Source organism: Gasterosteus aculeatus, chromosome 18, assembly GCF_964276395.1.
Source record: "Gasterosteus aculeatus chromosome 18, fGasAcu3.hap1.1, whole genome shotgun sequence".
Taxonomy (NCBI): domain Eukaryota; kingdom Metazoa; phylum Chordata; class Actinopteri; order Perciformes; family Gasterosteidae; genus Gasterosteus; species Gasterosteus aculeatus.
The window spans coordinates 10,992,694-11,012,539 of record NC_135706.1 but is presented as its reverse complement, the minus strand read 5'-3'; the positions used below and the strand labels follow the sequence as shown (position 1 = coordinate 11,012,539).

At 43.8% G+C, this 19,846-nt stretch overlaps 2 protein-coding genes and 1 long non-coding RNA gene across 3 annotated transcripts; all 3 read left to right on the top strand.

The window, feature by feature from the left end:
• The first annotated feature begins 706 nt into the window (after window positions 1–706).
• On the top strand, window positions 707–5,773 carry tmed10 (transmembrane p24 trafficking protein 10). The gene is made up of 5 exons (XM_040161456.2): window positions 707–1,075; window positions 2,051–2,171; window positions 2,675–2,748; window positions 4,107–4,233; window positions 4,396–5,773. Exons 1-5 carry the CDS (start codon window positions 899–901, stop codon window positions 4,515–4,517), a joined length of 621 nt encoding a protein of 206 aa, XP_040017390.1. The 5' UTR covers window positions 707–898; the 3' UTR covers window positions 4,518–5,773.
• A 699-nt stretch (window positions 5,774–6,472) lies between these two features.
• Window positions 6,473–9,013, top strand: eif2b2 (eukaryotic translation initiation factor 2B, subunit 2 beta). Its single transcript, XM_040161453.2, has 8 exons — window positions 6,473–6,775; window positions 7,370–7,490; window positions 7,708–7,859; window positions 7,946–8,109; window positions 8,238–8,333; window positions 8,432–8,569; window positions 8,655–8,721; window positions 8,815–9,013. Exons 1-8 carry the CDS (start codon window positions 6,604–6,606, stop codon window positions 8,970–8,972), a joined length of 1,068 nt encoding a protein of 355 aa, XP_040017387.1. The 5' UTR covers window positions 6,473–6,603; the 3' UTR covers window positions 8,973–9,013.
• Window positions 9,014–10,454: 1,441 nt separating this feature from the next.
• LOC120808498 (uncharacterized) lies at window positions 10,455–18,811 on the top strand. The gene is made up of 5 exons (XR_005709967.2): window positions 10,455–10,597; window positions 11,967–12,083; window positions 14,340–14,496; window positions 17,125–17,226; window positions 17,386–18,811. It is a non-coding gene; the product is annotated as an uncharacterized LOC120808498 (long non-coding RNA).
• Window positions 18,812–19,846: the final 1,035 nt, after the last annotated feature.

Genomic DNA, 19,846 nt, shown 5'->3' with positions numbered 1-19,846 from the left:
GCCGTGTTTACCCACTGGGGGGCCTTGGGTCATAAATGTTCTGTAGTCTATGTATAACCCCCCTCAAAAGTGCTTTGTGTCAGTAGTTAAGTTATTGTAAAATAAATATGAGTATTGTATTAAACACACTACATTATGCCCTCTTTGCATCGCTGGGACATTTGCACTGTGTGCTGTTGTGATGCATTTGGTGATGAGACATCTTTTTTATACATATTAAGTAAAGGTGTGCAATCTATTTTTTTGTACCCTCTTGTAAAATATGAGATCAGGTTATCCCTGAAGCATGGAATTAGAAATACACCTGATGTAAACACTGCTTGTGTCCTTGTATCCTATAGCTACAAAGCCCAACACTACGAAACATGTCACTGTAACGACAACAAAGAAATCAATCAAAATAAGGCCTATAATTGGGTCTCTTAACTGAATCACAATGTAACCTTCAGCTTTTCAAGCGTGCTTTTGGTGTAAGATTCTGACTCTGCTTCAGTTTTCCTTTTATGATCCCGTGTTTAATTAGATGATATTTTAAGTTACTCAATAGTTGGCAAATGACTTGTGACCTTAAAACCGTGGCGGGGCCTCGGCGGTCCTATTGGGATGCCTCTGGTAGTCCCTAATGAGTTATCTTTACCTGTGCCGCTCTTACTTTGGGTCATGGTTTGTGCCACCTGAACCTGTCAAAAAAAAAATCCACAGACAACTTGCTTCTACATCAAGAGACGACACTTGAGGAGTTGAACTCTCACCTCACAGGGGAGGAGGAGTCGGCGGCTGCACTTGTTCCTCCAGGTCAGGAGCGGCGCTAGAGGGCTTGGCGAGGCCGGTTTTGCGAGCTCTGCGTTAAACTGACTGGCTGGCACGGGCTGCTCGGTCGGTTGGGTTGAGGGTAGCCATGGCTCGACTCGCTGCGCTACTGTTGCTGCCGGTTCTTATTGAGTCGGTGTTTTCCATTTCTTTCTTTTTACCGGTCAACTCGAGAAAGTGCCTGCGGGAGGAGATCCACAAAGACGTCCTCGTCACGGGGGAGTATGAAATAAGTGAACAGGCGAACACCAAAACTAATCTGAAGGTAAGCACAGACCTGCGGCTAGCTAGCTAGCTAGCTTCACAGTTAACGTAACCGGTCCGTGTAAAGGCCGACGTGGCTCCAGTACGTTTAATCACACTGGCGCTACACATTTAATCCGTGTCTTATTTTTAATTGGTCGAAACTGTTGTTGGAGTGCGGTTGAAATTGGTGACAACAGCTGTTGGCTTCCTCGCTAATCTAGGCCCCGAAAAAACACGTCTTCCTGCTTTTACCTGCTAAATTAGCTAGCTAACGTCAATGCGTGCTAACATCATTGTTAAAAGTATTTTTTTTTTGGCGTGCAATCGAATTACACAAACTCGGGTGAGCGCTGCATTTTATCGCCAATTATGGTTTATGTTGTGTCAGTGGTATTCATGGGTGGCTTCCTGTGGAAGAATACTGCCTCTGTCACCGGCTAGCCTGTGCCGCTGTTACACGTCAGTCTTCCAGGAGCAGCTTGAAGTCGGAAGCTAACCGACGTTAGCAACCCTCGGCTAGCCGACATGTCAACGACAGACCGCCTGCGACGAAACGTCTGTAACGCCGCTGTTAGTTTTAATAAATGCGGTATTCGCCTCATGCGTCACACGCTGGTGGTGTATCCTAAATGTATTTTATCTTCCTATTGACATTACTGATTCTGGACGTCTCCGCAATTCTAACAGCTGCCAAAAAAGACCAACCCGACTGGTTTTCTGATATTAATGAGGTCATCAGCCCTGATGAATGTTCTACACTGTTTTTCTAATGAGGTCAATGCAACTACAACTTATTCTTTTGTTTTTATCTCTTTAAAAGGATTCATTTTGGAGATGCAGCAGCCAATGGCACGTGACCGACAGTCATTTGATACAGCAATACTCATTAATTTAACCTTTATTTAAATCTCCAGGAATTATTGAGGGAAAGTGAGTGGAAAGTACAATCAACCTAATATTAATGATAAATAAAAGGTTTTCTCTGACTTTACAGATCACAGATTCTTCCAGCCATACGCTTTACTCCAAGGAAGATGCAGTTAAAGGGAAGTTTGCATTCACCACAGAGGACTATGACATGTTCGAGGTGTGCTTTGAGAGTAAATCCCCCATGGGTAAGTGTCTTTATTACCAAGCCGCTCATCGGCACTACATTTCATTTCTCAAGCACCAAAAATATTTGTCAAATCATTTCTTGAGTGGATTAGTCTTTTTTTCAATACTGTTTCATAATTAATGTCTTATTCACTATGAATTTACGAGCACACCGCAGTAAACCGGAGATTTAAAGCGCTGGTTAATGCAATTGTTTTTGGAGAAACTCAGTTTTGCAGCTCCATTGATTTACATCAACTAATTGTTGAGCTGACAATTGAATCCATGTTAGTCTGCTGCTGCTGTTTGTTTGAGGACAATCTTAATTATACTTTCACATACAAATATACATAAGAGTATGCTAAAACTATACACACACTTATGACTTTTTGACCAATGTTTGGAAACAAGGTGCTTTCTTGATATTTGGTATTATGGTTATATACATTAAATAAATAGTTATGACACTAGAGTAGTGAATTGCGATAATTGACGATATATTCTCTGCTCTTTTCTCAACCAGGGACTGGAAGAGTGCCTGACCAGCTGGTCAATCTGGACATGAAGCATGGCGTGGAGGCTAAAAACTATGAAGAGGTAAGTGTTGGAGTCCCTGCAGCTTGATTACTTTAGTGATACAGATAATGACTCTCAGGTTGGACACAAGGTCGGTAGAGACAGCAGGGGTTACGCTAGATGTATTCCTTATTGCCATTAAAAATACTAAGCAGTTCCTCTTCAATACATTTGGCAGCCGTATGAAAGTCTTCATGAGGGCACCTAGTTGTCATAAATAAGATATTACAGATTGACCCAGTTGGTTGATTATGAAATGGGGACACACTGTTGTGCATCATCGCTTGCATCACTTTGTGTTTCTTCTGGGAATGGATAGCACTTGGCTTTGTGACTTCCTCTGGCAATACATAATAAGTACAGAAGTGATTAAGTCCTGTCAGCTGAAAACTGCGCCCCCCCCCCTCTCGTGTTGCACAAACGTGACGCTCTGTCCTACTGAGTGAGTGTAGGCGGATGCCCCTCGAGTGGGTTTGCCAGAATAAAGGACAGGAGGAGGGTGAAGCTGAAATTGTATCACTTAAGTAGATGGGTGTGTTACTTATAGAAAAATCTGTACAGTGTTCTGCACAAGATGTTTTTTTTGTTTTTTTTAAAGGGTTCCTGTGTCTTACACAATGTTTGGGAATGTGTCCTTGGCACACGCATGCTGTATATCTGCCAGATTTGACTATGCAACATGCAAGTTTAGGCATGTTGTTTATTCACTGTCCATCACAGGTTAACACAGTGTCAAACGTTGGAAACATAAGTTACATGAACTGACTATTGTCCTTTTCACCGGGAAAGTTTGGTGACCTTTCCTGCGTCATCGACGGCCCAAAGAGGGCATGTTCATTCTAGTCTGACGGCAAATTGTACCAAAAGACCAGTAGTTGTTAGGGTTATTGTTTGAGACGGCAAAAGGACTTTATTAACGCCGCCATCATTCATTAAAGTACCAACAAACTTCTGCATGAAGTCAAGAAAAGTGTCTCATCACAAAATGAAAAAAAAAAAAAATCTAAGTTGTAAGATGTGTCACTTTTAGCTGTGAAATTTGTAGACCTCACATGTTTGTAACAGACAACTGACAACGCTGCTGTTCCTCCATTTTGCGCTGCGCCTCCTTAGGCGGTGCATCAGTTCACTTCACACCACAGTTCAAAAGGCAGCTTTCTCACCAGCCTAAACTAGCAGGTGTTAAACTAGCCCGGTGTGTGTGGCTTCTTGAGGCAGATGTGTGATGTTGGGCCGTGCGAATACAACAGACATGACCAGACTCCGTAGCTGCACAAGAGGGACACCTGCTGGACAGACTGCATAATGGCAGCGAACGAGTAGTTCTTCTTTCTTTCCGCCGTTTTCTCAGCCGCAGCGCTTCTGTTTTGTCTCTCCAGATTGCCAAGGTGGAGAAGCTGAAGCCCCTTGAGGTCGAGCTGAGGCGACTGGAGGACCTCTCCGAATCCATCGTCAATGATTTTGCTTACATGAAGAAGAGGGAAGAGGAGATGCGAGACACCAATGGTAAGAAAAACGATACAATTGCGCTGCTTTTTCAAGCTGTCCGAGCGACATTCCCATGGAGCCCACGGCATCACTATAAGAAAATAGTCTTTTATTTGTTGTTTTAGGTCATTTTTCTTGACCAGTAACTCTACTGTCGCTCTTCTTTTCCCCGCTCACCAGAGTCCACCAACACGCGCGTGCTGTACTTCAGCATATTCTCCATGTGCTGTCTCATCGGGCTGGCTACATGGCAGGTCTTCTACCTGCGGCGCTTCTTCAAGGCGAAGAAGCTGATCGAGTAGAACGGGCCCGTTGCGCGGGCGACGCGGCCTGCCGGTCGGCCAACACGTCCCAACATCCACCCTCATTGGACTAGCTTCAGCAAACAACAGCAAGTGGGGCTCAGGGGCTCAAATTCTAGTTTTCACAATTTTAAGTTTGTCCTCTGGGGGGGAAAAAAAACAAAGATTCACCTGCTTATTTAGTGGTCTGAAACAATAAAAGCGCTGTAGGCAGAAATGCTCTGTGAAACATGAGAGGTGTATGTCACTGCTGGGTGGGATATCTCCTTTTTCATGCTACTTCACTTTTCTGTCTGCACTGCTTGGATGTTACTCAGCTTACTGAAGAAGAAGCGATGTTTGATTTTTTTTTTTTGAGCTTGATTTGAATGGATGTCCCAGGAGCGAATGTCTTTTGCCCTTCTGTTAATGTACACATTATTCGCCATGCCAAGCAAAACTATATCCGTGGAGCCCTTTTTATCGAGTGGAGGCTATTTGATGAAGTAGTTTGTCGTTACTTGGAGAAATTTAGCAACCACTGGACTTCTGTGTTATGTCACCTAATATGCATACATGTTTGGTAGCTAAATTTAACCGTGTCTTTAGTTTGTTTTCATATTGTAAATGCTACTTAGTTGCTTCTACAAGTATATGTATTTTTTGGGGAGGGAAGGGGGGGGGGGTCAAAAGAGTAATTCTCTATGTAGTTATAAATAAGGTCATTTCCATGAGCTCTTGCACGTTCTAGTTTTGGAAACACCGAAACATTCATTTGTCACAAATCTGAATCGGCCTGACGCCAAAAACATCGGCTGAAGGAAGGAGTTTGCAGCATTTTATTGTTTGTAGATAATTGCACCAACCTGTCCGCTATTATACAATCTACATTTACCTGCAAGTTTTTTTTGTCATGAGGTTTTGAACTGAAATCTTACCAACCACTTGCTGTAATGTTCTTCTTTCTCCATCTGGTGAATTTTATTCCCCTTTTGCGATTTTCAAAATGTAAATTTCCCCAACTACAGTTGTGATCCATCCATCGCGCTTCCCTTTGTCTTTAGATAAACTTATGAGGCCTGGGTTACATGAGGAATGGGGTGGTTGCAAATATTCAGATTGTTTTTGTCTGGGATTAATTGAGGCATCTGTCATGGGTACATTTTTAACAATGAGCATGCGCGTTGTGCGCAATCAATGATTTTTATGTTGACTGATACATTTTGTAAATTTGTGTTGGGCTTTTATTCAATAAAATATTGGATGGATTTACATTAGTTATGGCCTAGCATGTTCGTTCCCACATAAATGGGGCCTGAAAGGGGGTTCTCAACATTTAGAAGCATTTTATCATTCCACATATTAGGCTTCAATATCAGTGTTTAAAAATGTGTAAAATAACACATATTCACCATATTTCCAAATCTTTAATACTCTTAAATGACACAGATCATGTGTCGCTTTTCTGGTCACAATAACGAGCCTTACGTGTTATTTTTCTGACTGTAAATGTACTTTATACATATATAAAAGGTACAATGTTCATGTGTAATTTGTGATCAATTAATCCGATTTGATTTATTTGGAACCCACTTTGGTAGAAACCATTTTCAAAAATGAATTCATTCAAAACATTTCACAGTACTACAGCACAGATGTTTTTATGTTTGGAATTACTAAAACACTGAAAGACATTAATAATCTCAGAAGACAAATTGAAGCATACAACGATATTACCAAAATGAAAACGATGAACGGAGGGGATTCATTCTCAGATTCATTCTCTGAGTGTCTGATTGTCCAGTTGCATTAGACGTACATCACAAAAAACACTAATAGAAACTTTTTTTTATGTGAGCCATCCTTCATGGTGATTTAACATCTCCAGCGTCTCGGTCACACAGCTGCCATGTTTCACCGTGTTTGCTAACGATGCTACAGCTAACGCGCCGCAGACGTCATGCAATAACTACTGCAGCGGTCCACCAATGAGACGACGTCACAATCACCCGGATGTAGTCCCGAACCACTTCCACCGTCAACACACACACAAACACCGAGCTGTCCGGTCTCTCCGTTGATATCAAGTCGTTTTTACACGACAACCATGCCGGCTCCCGACAAAGAAATCGATCTGACGGAGAGAATCGAGGCGTTTCTGTCCGACCTGAAGCGCGGGGGCAGCGGGACGGGGCCGCTGCGCGGCTCGGCGGAAATGGCCCGCGAGACGACCGCCCTGCTGCGCAGGATCGCCGCCCAGGCGCGGTGGAGCAACGCAGGTACGCAACGCCGCGGAGTCGGTTTGTTTACGCGTTTTTAAAAAGGTGAACACCTTCCCAGGTAGCCAGGTTTGGTAAACCACAGTTAATGTCTCACAGAGAGCGTCGGTCACGGGAACGGTTTCATAATAAAGTTGACTGACAGTTACCGGGCGCTCACGTGGACCTGTTGCCCTAACCTTCTCCATTAACCTTCCCTTTTATTTAGCATATACAGTTTTATCTCAGTTAATTGCCATGTTATAGACAGTGAACTAACCAGAACAGAGTTCATCCGATAGGTAATTGTATCTATATGGTTTATATAAAAGATATTGACAAAATAACATTTGTATGGAAGGGACTGCAATGCAGGTGAGTGTCAGTACATGGTACCATAACATTTTAGTTTCGTAAATGACAAGTAAAAGCAATAAGTGAAGTGCACATGTGTTTTTACTCCATGCAACTAAAGTCTGCGTGGAAACAAAGTCCTTTCGGATGTGCTTTACAGGTTGAAAATGTTTTATTAAACAGTAGCAACAAGCAGTTAGTGGATTAAGTCACAGCTTTAAAGATGTACCATTTACACTCAAATGTTCTTCTCTGGTTCAGGCGATCTGATGGAAATAATCCGTACGGAGGGGAGGAGAATGACTGCCGCACAGCCCTCAGAGACCACCGTGGGTAACATGATCAGACGGGTGCTGAAGATCATCAGAGAGGAGTATGCCAGGTGAAGACTGCGACACCATTGCAGCAGGTTGAACCGGTCACTGAACTGGAAAAGCTTTAGATTATACTTTAGACATAAACAACCTGTAAACAAATGCTATTGAATTAACAAAACATTTTACATTACAGCTTTTTACTCAATCTAATTGCTCAATTTAAAGTTTTCTTTGTTAATTTAATAGCAGCTATCTGGTTTTCTCTCGGTTGTTTTTTTGAAGATCTCGAGGCAGCAGTGAAGAGACGGATCAGCAGGAATCCCTCCACAAGCTGCTGACCTCAGGAGGACTCAGCGAGGAGAACTTCAGACAGCATTTCGCGGCACTCAAAGCGAACGTCATCGAAGCCATCAATGAGTTGCTGACTGAGCTCGGTGTGTATTTCCTTTTTTGGATTTAAGAGGTGAATGTTTGTGCGTGACAACCGTTGAATGACAACTCTCCCTCCACCGCTTCTCAGAGGGGACGACCGACAACATCAAGATGCAGGCCCTGGAGCACATCCACTCCAACGAGGTCATCATGACTATCGGCCGCTCTCGCACCGTGGAGGCCTTCCTCAAAGACGCCGCGCGCAAGCGCAAGTTCCACGTCATCGTGGCGGAGTGCGCCCCCTTCTGCCAGGTGGGAATAACACATCGAAGATGCACGTTGGGGGCAAAAGCAAGAACGTTTTGCTGCCTTAGTTGAGAAAAAAAAAAAAAAAAAAAGATTTGTTGTGGTATTTAACTCATTCGTTCGCCTCTCACCAGGGACACAAGATGGCCACCAGTCTCTCAGAAGCCGGCATCGAGACAACCGTGATCACGGACGCCGCCATTTTTGCGGTCATGTCCCGCGTCAATAAGGTATTTAACGCCACTGGAGACTTGGGAAACAGTCAGGTGGAAGCATGTGAGTTAACCTGCGTGGGGGATCTGTGGGGGCGGTTGCGATCTGGTTTCAGGTCATCATCGGTACGCAGACGGTTCTGGCAAACGGGGGTCTGAGGGCCGTCAACGGGACGCACACCCTGGCGCTTGCAGCGAAGCACCACTCGACGCCGCTGATCGTTTGTGCTCCCATGTTCAAGCTCTCGCCTCAGGTGAGAAGCCGCCCGGCCCCCGCCGGGTAACCCGGAACCTTCTGCTGGTGACGAGATGACAAGGAGACTGTTTTGTTGTCCTCAGTTCCCCAACGAAGAAGATACCTTCCACAAGTTTGTCTCCCCGCACGAGGTTCTTCCTTTCACGGAAGGTAACTCCGACATTCCGCACAAATGAATGTCGCCCTTTTGTGGAATAATGTCTCTGAAATGTTTTTTTCACTGTTAAAAATTTGAAATTTCAGGTGAGATACTCTCCAAGGTGAACGTGCACTGTCCGGTGTTTGACTACGTCCCACCTGAGCTCATCACGCTGTTCATCTCCAACATCGGAGGACATGCACCGTCGTACATCTACCGACTGATGAGCGAGCTTTACCACCCAGAAGACCATGAGCTTTGACCTTCATCAAATATAGTAAATAAAGTTTGAAGCGGTCACATGTGTCTACTGAGTTTCTGTATGGGTTAGGAGGTCTACTGGAAGCGTTCCTGGAACTTGTTAACACCGCTCGCTTTCAGCATCGGTATAATTTCCAAACGGCACTTCTTCCGCATACATGTTTCTTTATCACAGAAATATGATCAAAGTCAGTTACTTGCTTTGAAGGCGGTGCAATGAGTTGACAGTGGTTTACTTTAAACTTACAAATATGTTTTCTTCCTCTACAAATACTACAGTAATATGTTAAATGTTCCAGTTAATTAAAGGTGGTTTGTGATGGTGTATTTTAAGAAGTAGGATAATTCAACCCAGAATAGAACCACATCCTTCAGTTCATCAGAAAAAAAATGCAAAGCACCAAATTTGTAGTTTTCACTGGAACCTGAACGTATACTAGAAAATAATAAAGAAACTAGAAAGAAATGTGGAGATGTACAAATTCAAGTACCTCAAATGTATCCCAAGTACCAAGGTATTTCATATTCCAAGTACATACCATGTCTCGAATTTAATTAAGTTCAGGGTTATCGTTAGGAGCCAACACGGTGGATTTAAAACGAGGTCGCTGCAGTTGCGTGTGTCCTCCAGGTGGAGGCAGTGCAGCGCCCTCCCAACAGCCGCTTGTCTGATTCCTGTGAGTAAGAAAAGAAAAAGGAAAACGACGATATCGCTGCTGTTTGAAGCGTATAAACACACCGCAGCGTGTGCGGCTACGACGAGCATCCGCCAAAAGGGACGCAAAAGACTGGGTCCCGCTGTATTACTCAGGCTGCACCACAGCGTCTATTCACAGGCGCGATCCCACTACTGAGCGGCACGGGGGCTTTGACCTGCTCCGTCTCCGACCTGGGCCGTTTCACCCCTCCTTAGACGACCTGGTGGTCCCGGGCTCCCCCAGGAGCACCATATCGATACCGAACTTAGCGAGGACACCCGATCGGCATAGAGCACTGCGGCTCAGAACTCCTGAGTTCAAACGGTCCGCCAGACTAAACCTCCCAGTGACTTGGATTACAGACGCGCGCCACCGCGTCCGGCGAGAAACCTACACGTCCACGGGGCTTTTGACTTAGACTACGGTGACGTCATCACGCAGCGGGCTGCGAGCGGCCTCTAGCGGCGGTGAATTACACTACAGCCACCGAGGTAAAGGCTGATGAAGTCATTATATTTCATGTAGAATCTGACGGGAATGTTGTTTGAGTCCCATTTCATTTACATATTAAGTCTCCTAATATTGATTTTTATATTTGGGATATGGGCTGATCTGCAATTTATCTATATAACTCTCCTGCACACAGAACACATCTATACATTAGTCAAAATATACAGATGTGTCAATTTTGACTACCTGGCTTTTTTGTCAAGGATGTGTTTTTCTTCTTTAAACTTTCTAAAAAATCATTTTCAAGCAAAATGATTAATGCACCACCCTCGTGTCCTACTAACCTAAAAGCACCACGCCCACACCAACGTTACGCACAACAGGTGCATTGTGGGTCCAAATTAGCCAACATGCTAATCGCTAAATGCTCTCATAAAAGACGTGTCGCTGTTTGTTTGTAGACTTTAGGCCCAGACAGGTGAGTAGAGTTTACGTCATCAACTGAATTTAGTTCACACATGTACACGTTGCCACGTGATGCGTGAGTCTGCTTTTAATTGACGTGACTTGTTTATTGTTTTTAATTGTCTGAGTTACCAAAGGAAGGTGGTTGTGTGTTTATTCATCAGTTTACACACACGCTGCAAAGTCATTCCTTTTTGAGCTGTATCTATTTATGTTGTTTAACTTAATCAGACTATTTTATAAAACCTCTGTATACAATTCTGTCTCTCTTGAGGCTCCATTTTAGATGAATAAAGGCCTTGTTTCCAAGCTGCATTGTTAAAATAATTTTCAAATCCTATGTCTATTAAAACTTATTTTATTCTGTTATTCTAAGATATTGGTAGACATCCGACCAACTAACCAGAAGACTGAATGACTTATCTCTATTTATTCAATTAACTGTGAAAACACTTTCTTTACCAACAGGAAGGATATAAAAACTCCCTTATTTAGACTTCAAGGATACAAGTCTAATGAGAAAATACAAATGCTTATTCTATCATACTATTGACCCAATAATGGAACATTTAACTACTTGAACCAAATTACCACAAAACAAAAAAAAAAGGACATGACCTCAGAGTTCATACCTACTTGGACAGAAAGAAGTGTAATGTTACATCCAACCACACGGTGACTCCCCACCTCGCGTCGTTCAAAGGCATAAAGCCCCTCTCCTGGCCGAAATCCACAGGGGGTGTTTCCGTGCGTCTGCCAAGTGTAACGCGTTGAGTGGTTGGATGTGAAGGCTTGGCGTAAGAGGTCAGAGGGGAGCATGAGAGGGGCTCTGGCACCCCGCCACGGTCTACCAGAGAGAGTGCATTGTTCTCTGACCTAAATTTCTTGACCTGGAACTGCAGAAAAGAAGAGGGTCTGAATGAATGGGACGCAGCAACGTGTCTTCACTCTCCACTGCCCCGAACTCGCTGGTCAGACCATGACATCATCCAACTGTCAAATAATATTTTCTGACAATTGGCCCCTCTTAAGAGCCAGCATTGCAAGCAGCCGTGTGACACATCGGGTCCCCTGTTTGAAACGGTTCATCCAACCTGCGTGCAATCGATTGTGGCTGTGACTTCCCAGTTCTTGTTAAAATATCCAGAGAGAGAGACTCTATATGCTAAAATACATTTACATTTATACGTTTGTTAAGTGCTGTGGTTAAGGGTTCCAGAACAGCAACTATTTGTACTCAAACAGTCCACGTGCACTTTGAAGTAAGGAGATGGATAAGAAGTCATGGTTGAGGGGTCTTTTCTTTAAATGGCCAGTGTTTTATAGCTATGATTCCATCAGTGTATAATAACCTAAAACCAACTCCTCTTTGTCTGTGTCAGCTTCAATGGAGCTTGTCAGCTACACAGAGTCCACTGTGTTGCACAGCCATGTTTCTACGGCAGCCCGGGATGGACAAACCAGACTATGGCTCTATGGAGAACCTTCAGCGGGTTCAGGTACCGTACAGTACCTTTTGTTTCTCCTAATAATAGTGTTTTAGTGTTGTCCTGCAGGGCTCACACTAAAGGAAAGGGACGGTTGAGCAGAGGAGTATTCAGGCGCCTGCTTCACAAAAATACACTTGATATTTAAAGCAATCGTCCTGCCATAAAGGTGCTTTTAGTCCCACAGCTCTTGCTTTGAAATCACACATCATCCCATGTTGTTTTTCTTTTTCATTATCTGTGCTTTCCAGTCGTAACATGTCACTGCAGCCACTGCTGTTCAGTAATGGGATTTTAAATATTGTACCTGGGGACAATTTTGAGTTTGTGGTATTTGTATTTAAAATGTAACTTTGGTTACTGCTACTTGTATAATTAGCATTTTTACACTGTAGTATCACTACCGTAAGTGAGAGATCTGAAATATTTCCCCCTTTGTGGCCGTTCCCTGCAGACTCAGCAGTAGCCCTCGCTCCGTCACATGATTCTCACCTGCCGACGCACGCCGACCCCACAATCCCCTGAATCAGTGTTGTGCACGCAAAAGAGCAGTGGCTAGTCTGGCTGTCTGCGCTACATGCTCCTCTTCTACCCGCCTGTCTGTTGCTTCCTTCTGCAACCCTCCACCCCTCCCACCTCGCTCTAGCCACATTTGGATGTGACAGAAAGACGCACTGAGTTCACTGTCTTCGCGCGGCAGGCTCATCATCAGCATCTCAAACACATCCAGTGGCATCATCACATTTACGGGCGTGTCTCGGCGACGTTGTCATTTTTTTCCCCCTGCGCTCACGGGCTCGTTGAAGAAGATGATGAGGAGGAGGAGGAGGATGAGGGAGGCAGATAAATCTCATTCTCTTTTTCATCACGCTGACTTCATTCTTCACGGCCCCTTTGATGAGACAGGGGAGCAAACCTGGGTGGAGTCTGGAGATTTACGGGCGGGCAGAAGCGTGCAGGCCATTAAAGCCCAGCGTCCTGCTAATGAACAGTCCGGGCAATCGCGCCGAGAGGAGTCCAGTATGTACAGAGACCATCGACCCGGCGCCGTCCTCTGCGACGTGTAGGCTGTGGTTTGACCCTGTCGCATGGAAGGACAACAAGATTCATCCTCATCTTGCAGCCAGAACTTGTGTCGGGTTGCACGACGTTGGATGTCAGACCCTGTGAACACATGCTTTTGTGTGCCTGTTTTAAGTTTCAGAGAGGGAGCAGAAATCCCCCATTCTGCAAAATAGCTCTAAAATCATCCCTGCGCGGTGTGAATGAAAGGAACGTGCTTCCCCCGACGCACACACACGCATTAATATCCCCCCCCTCCGCCCCCCCGTATGGGTATCGACGTGCAGCCGGCGGCCCCAGCTGTTGCCCGATGATGCAGAGCTCCAAACTGTGCGGCGTCTCGTCATCGGGGTCGTGGCGTCTCATGGGAGAGTGGAGATGAGTGCTGTAATTAGCGGGGGCAACGAGGCCAGCGGCAAGCCGAGTTGTCCCAGTGCCCCTCCCCCCGCCGGAGGCCTCTGGGGACTTTGAGGCGCGTGGCTAACCTGTGGGCTACCTGTGGCTTTGCAATCCACAGTCAAGAGCTGATTTGTTGCATAAATAAATAATAATAAAATAAAAATTTCCCCCCATAAATAGGAGGGAAGTGAATATAGATTTACTTTTAAATCCTACAATCACGATCAGAGCATGTGGAAAGAACTTAAATAATATATATTTTTTATGACAGGGGAGACGCTGTTGGCACTTTCATGTCATTTAAAATATTTTAATTTAGCATAGGGCTGCAAGTTAGTTTGCTCTACAAAATGTCAGAATATTCTCTAAAAGCCTAAAATGACGTCCTCTTGTTTTGTCAATGTCTCAAATATATTCACAGGAGCAAGGACACAAGGAAATATTCACACTTACGTGGCTTGAATCAGAGAATTGTTACAGACTCGCCAATTATCAAATCAATTGGAGATTAATTTAATAGTCAACAACTACCTCAATGGATTAATCCTTCCAGCTCAACTTTTTCGGCCACATGTACAGTACAGTACATGTACAGTAAAGATGTCAATGTGAGCTCTTGGACACCTTTTCATTTGTTAATGTCTAAATTAAGTCATTGAAACAATAATCATTATTGAATAATACTACTAAGATCAAGCTCTAAAATGTATTATCTTTTCTTCATTAAATAGTCACTTGTTCGGGGGATATTTTATTTACAATTTGCAATTTTTGTGTGTGTGCGTCTGCGTGCGCTGGTGTGTGCAGGTGTACGCTGCTCCATCTGCGTCTGCCGCTGATGAATAAAGCCATGAAATAGATCCAGCTGGAGATGTGCTGAGGAGACCGAGGCCTCCTGGGAAATCATCCATACCTCCACCGGCCCTGTGTCCACTTCCCCAGCACCCCAGAGAGCTATCAATAAGTGGGTAATTGAATTTTAAGCACAAACACTGCCGTCAAATGAGCGTCGGCGGGTGTGTGCGATGGCGGGGGGATGTTTAGCTGTGTGAACACGGAGAGGCTGTCATCCGGCCCGCTGGGGCTCCTCGCAGGAAGGATGAATGTTTAATCCATTAAATAACAATTACAGCCTGTAATGGTCCAGAGTCGCCGTTGAAGGGAGGGAGGCAACATGGCTGCACTGCTCGCGTAAGCCTGCCAATGACTTTGCTTCTTCGTGACACAAATCGTCCTTGCATCTCTCACTCGCACACACACACACACACACACACACACACAGCTGGAAATAATTTACATGTGTTTTACTGTTAAAAAAAAACAAACAGGTGATTTTTAGACATATATATATATATATATATATATATATATTTTTTTTTTATTATTTTTTTTTGAACACTTGGATGTGGGATTTAGTATTTATTTGAAGTTGCTGGCTTTATTATTGTTGAAGGACAAACCGATATGAGACACACACACACCAATGGATACTCCAAGGGGATGTTGGCTTAGAATTCTGCCAAACATATGCATCTAAAAACCGAAATATCTCAATATGATGTTAAAAAAAACTACCACATGACACACTTTTTACTCATTTTACAAAAGACCTTTGACCTTTTTATTTTTGGTTCTAACTCCTGGTTCTATTTTCAAATTATTTTTTCCAGACCTTGTGATTAATTAGGAGCCAAATCAATCCAGCAGACTGTAGACCTTCATGCATCTTTGACACAACCTTTTATTTGTACAGGTATTTAACTGCATAATCATCTCTTTGGATTAAAGGAGAATACATGATAATTGACATGTTGATTTTACAAGTTGAGAAATTCCTGTCCTATTTTAACAAAACGGGCATAATAAAATGAAAATACTATTTAATGACTAACTAAGAAATCTTTTTCTTTAGTGTTTTGGTTCAACTTTGACATATAGACATTAATGTATCTTTATTTAAAATATTTAGCTAATTGATTTATCATCACACCAACTGTATCAGGAGCATTAGCTGTGTACGTGACCTGAACAAAGATCGAGGTGCAGATTATTTAATTAAAGCCCATGTGACGTTTGCACCTTTTTTCATTTAATTTTATTCAGTCAACTGTAAAAAATATATATATATATATATATATATATATATATATATATCACCGCTAAGAATAGAAAACAGACTCTCGTCTTGAGTCAGAAGTGAACAGCTGTTTGCAGAGATTACATTTCCACTCTGACTGTCAATGAAGTACCAGGACTGCATGACAACATATTTTTCTGCAGTCTGAGGCCGTTAAGAGGCAGAAAAACACAGGCGAAATTATACAGAATAGGAAATTGCGCTCAAAACACTGTTCAGTGTCATGAAAAATCTTGTTCATGCGGATCAGACAAGACGGAGGTCACAGATAAAAAAAAGTTGCCACGGGGGGGGGGTCGTTACCTTGAAGTCCAATCGACGAGTTCACATTCGCTTACCTTTTTTCGTTTAAATGCACCAGACAAGTCATTGACTGTTTAGACCAGATCATCTGGCGATGTTCAGTGAAAGTAAGTCTCCTCATAAAGAATAAACTGGTGTTCAATCCGCAGCAGCAATCGGATTCAGACGGGAAACTAAGAGCAGTTTGTGGGATTTAGAGATTAGAAACATTTGAAGACTTAAATGGAGAGAAAAGTGCTTTTGGTTCTGTGCCTCTTTTGTTAATGCGACCGCGGGTTGAAAATAGGACTAAAGCTTCCGAGCTGCTCGAGATGCATAAAGTAATAGAATAGGATTTAGTAAAAATACTTTAGCATTGCCTGGTCACTGTAGTGTGTAACTTTACCGTCCCCCTCCACACACGCGCGCACACACACACACACACACACACACAAACAGCTCCATGAACACAGTGTGTCGGTGTGATCGTTAACTTGCACTCGTGATCCAGAGCGAGTTTGCTAGCTGTGGTTTTCTCATGCTGCTCACACAATGGCCGGTGGATGGGAGCTGCCTGGTGGCATTGCTTAATTGGGCGAAGAGTTGATTCATTTGCGCTAATTGACAGCTAATTAAAGGAGTGAGGGCACATCGAATTGACGTTCCTCTGAGGGGAGAGGCCTTGACTGCAGGGGATCTTGGGCAGAGGGAGTTATGAAGTATTGAGTTTTCTGCGTACCACCTGCCATAAGAAGTGGCTTCGTGTGTGTGTGTGTGTGTGTGTGTGTGTGTGTGTAAACAAGCGCCGTGTTGAAATGCAGCCTGTTGAGTCCAGCTGCTTGTGGTTCAAAGTTTTCTCGAGCTTCTAGAAAAGAGTTAATTTGATGACGGTAATATCAAGTTCTGAACTGGTTGAGAAGAGTTAATAATTTATTCAAAAAAAATAAGTTAAAGGTTGATTTATTCCCCATGCAGCTTACACCTTCAAACAGAAGGTTTCTGTGTCTTTCTCCATGTTTTTCAGAAGAAAAGGATAAATGAGTATCGTGTGTGTATTATTTAATGGCATTCTGTTAACGTGTGTTAAAGCTGAACTCATCAGTATTTATTCATATTGGCTCTTTAACTGTTCTCTCACTGATCAGTGAGTTTTCTTTTTTTTTTTAAACACAGAAAACAACAAGCGATAAACCGACTGCGCGCTACCAGCTTCAAACGGCAGACCAGCCTCCAGCTGTGGAACATTCAGTTTTCTTGGTGGAGACCAAAACGCAGGTAGAAAATGAATATCAGGACTGTAAATAAATTCCGTATTCAATATATATGATTTCCAGCCTTCAGCAAATGACGGCAAATCCCAAATTGTGAGATAATCAGCCCCTTGGCTGCCCGTAAAGACACTAAATCTGCTCCCTGCTTTCAACATGTCTGCAGCGCTGCAGGATCGCGACGCTGTCACAACACGTTAGCGCCGGCCGTCCGGACATTGAGGGTGAAGGTCCCGAGCGAGTCCACTCGGATCTCTGGAGGAACAGAGGGAAAGCCTCTCCGCGGGAGACCACGACCAGTCCGTCTTTATGTCTGCCCATGAGAATAAAAAAAAAAAAAAAGACAATTCGGGGCTTATTAGGGTTTCGGGGGATGAGACGTGGCTCACGGGGGCGTCCGCTCGCCATCTCGGGCCCCGGCTCCGAGCCGCTGCCACGGCTCAAAACAGTCAGGGGCATTGTCTCACCTAATTACGCTGAAACCAGAGGCCCCCTTTTTTTTTTGTGTTGGTACCGCCATGCCTGTCCGGTTCCCTTCTCCTGCCTAACTGCTTGTCCCTGTCCACCGGGGAAGTGTGCTAATTAGACAAGAAATGGGCCCGAGTAATTATGTCGATTCTCGTTACAAGTGGCCGCGATGAGGAATATTATTTTGTCAGGAAAGGTTTCAGGGTTTTGGGAGTCTCATTACGGCAATGACACATCTGCACACGGAACGGGGGGGGGTCGCGGCACACTCGGCAAGTCGGAGACCCCGGCAAACTTCAGAGCACTAATAGATGCACTCATACAGAAATGGAGACTATAGAACGGCAATGGCACGAAGTTATTGCCCTAATTAATGGTTTGTGCCCATGCAAACTGTTGAATCACCGGCGGCACATTGTTAGGCTTGTGAGAGGCTTTTGTTTCTTCACCCTAATAGGATGTTTTGATAAACCGGCTCTTTGGTGACACAGCTCCTCCTCTTAAACGTTGAGCGCTGGGAAACGGCAATTAGCTAGATTAGAAGAGCCGTTTGTGGCGCCTCCAACAAACACAAAGATGGATGAGTCAGAGCTGCAGAAGCTCCCGACTGTTCTAACTTCTAAATGTGTCTTTGTGCTGCGTTGAAAGGATTTCAGCTTCCGATCGTTACGTTCGACACTAATCTGTGCGTTCGATAAATTCACTTTATTTTAATGTCAGTGACAGTTTTGGTGGGAAGTTGTTTGATTGAAATGAGGTCGGAAAAAAAAAACCTTCAGATGCAATAAAAATGATTTGAAGTGAGATGAAAAAGGAGTGAAAACCTTATCTAATCGGGTCAAATGGATGTTGACAAACTGCATTAGTCAAAGACGTATTGCAGCCTAAAGAGACTGCAAAGTGGTTTCAAGATGTACATTTAAGAAAATCTGAATTCAAAGTAATCCAACTGTTTGCACAGTTACAAGTTAGAAGGTCAAATGTGTACATTGTACATTGAAAATGTTTTCCAACCAAACTCTCAAATGATCTACTTTTCCTGAATCCGATGATCATCACATCCCCGCTTCTCTTTGTGTTCAGTGCTGATTTCCCTTTTTTATGATTAAATATGTTTGTAAAGGAAGAAAATGGAAATCAATCTTGAATGAGTTTTTTGAGAAGCTTCAAATGTGTCCACGAGCAGTGAGATGCTCAGGATGCAGAACGATGCTGCATCTGAGATGATGTGTGTGTGTGTGTGAGAAACCTCATTAGCATAGCCGCTGGTATGGCATTGATCTCTTCATTCACCTCTAATGAAATGTCTCCCTAATAGCTTCTAGAGGCTGAAGGTAATTTAGGCCGCTTTGCTCCCCTCTCCCTCTCGAGTTCTTTGTAACATCAAGGGCACATTATTTGTATTTATTTATTTTTGTAACACATTAAATACGTCTTATTTTTTTTCTACTCAATTATTACACCGCCTGAGGCAAATACCAGCAAAATAAATATTAAAGCAACGTCAAACCAAATAGCCCAACAGATGATCTGTATTCATAATACAGCATTTTGTATTTTATGCCCCCCCATCCCCTCCCCTCCCACCTCTTGCACGGAGATGCAGCGCCGTGATACACGAAGCAACATAAAGCCCCATAATTGACTTGACCGGGTGAAGCCGCATCTCTTGATCACATCTCGGATTACAAACAGGCACTAAATCTGTTGTGGGTTCGGCCCTCGCGACAGCCTGACGCAAACAGTCCCGCCGGAACCACCTCTTTTTTTCATTTATGCATTCATCGCCACATGTCCCCCCCCCCCCCCCCATTGGTGAGGACAGTATCTGCGCTTCCATCGCGCGCGCGTCCTCATCTCCATAAACTCTCCCCGGTCGTCATTATCCGTCCAGATGTCCAAAGTGTGCCGCACATTATCTCCGAACCACTGCAACTCCACAGTAATTGAATAACAGCTGATTAGGGCGGATTAGGTGTCGCGGAAAGGGAGAGAAAATGAGAGTATTTTCACTTGATTTCCCATTTCAGCGGGTTTGAATCGGAGCATGAGGTTCTAAATAGTGTGATAAATGAGTGTGAAGGGGACGGGTGATTTCCCCTGACATCCGACGTGTCTTTGCTCCTAAAACGCTCAAAATGTTGGTTGACTTTTCTGTT

Excerpts from the sequence above, each read along its gene's own strand:
- tmed10 (XM_040161456.2), top strand. The coding sequence starts at position 899 with ATGGCTCGACTCGCTGCGCTACTGTTGCTGCCGGTTCTTATTGAGTCG. Across the intron at positions 1,076-2,050 it reads ACACCAAAACTAATCTGAAG|ATCACAGATTCTTCCAGCCA; the intron begins GTAAGCACAGAC and ends CTGACTTTACAG. Across the intron at positions 4,234-4,395 it reads GGAGATGCGAGACACCAATG|AGTCCACCAACACGCGCGTG; the intron begins GTAAGAAAAACG and ends CCCGCTCACCAG.
- eif2b2 (XM_040161453.2), top strand. The coding sequence starts at position 6,604 with ATGCCGGCTCCCGACAAAGAAATCGATCTGACGGAGAGAATCGAGGCG. Across the intron at positions 7,860-7,945 it reads TGAGTTGCTGACTGAGCTCG|AGGGGACGACCGACAACATC; the intron begins GTGTGTATTTCC and ends ACCGCTTCTCAG. Across the intron at positions 8,110-8,237 it reads AGTGCGCCCCCTTCTGCCAG|GGACACAAGATGGCCACCAG; the intron begins GTGGGAATAACA and ends GCCTCTCACCAG.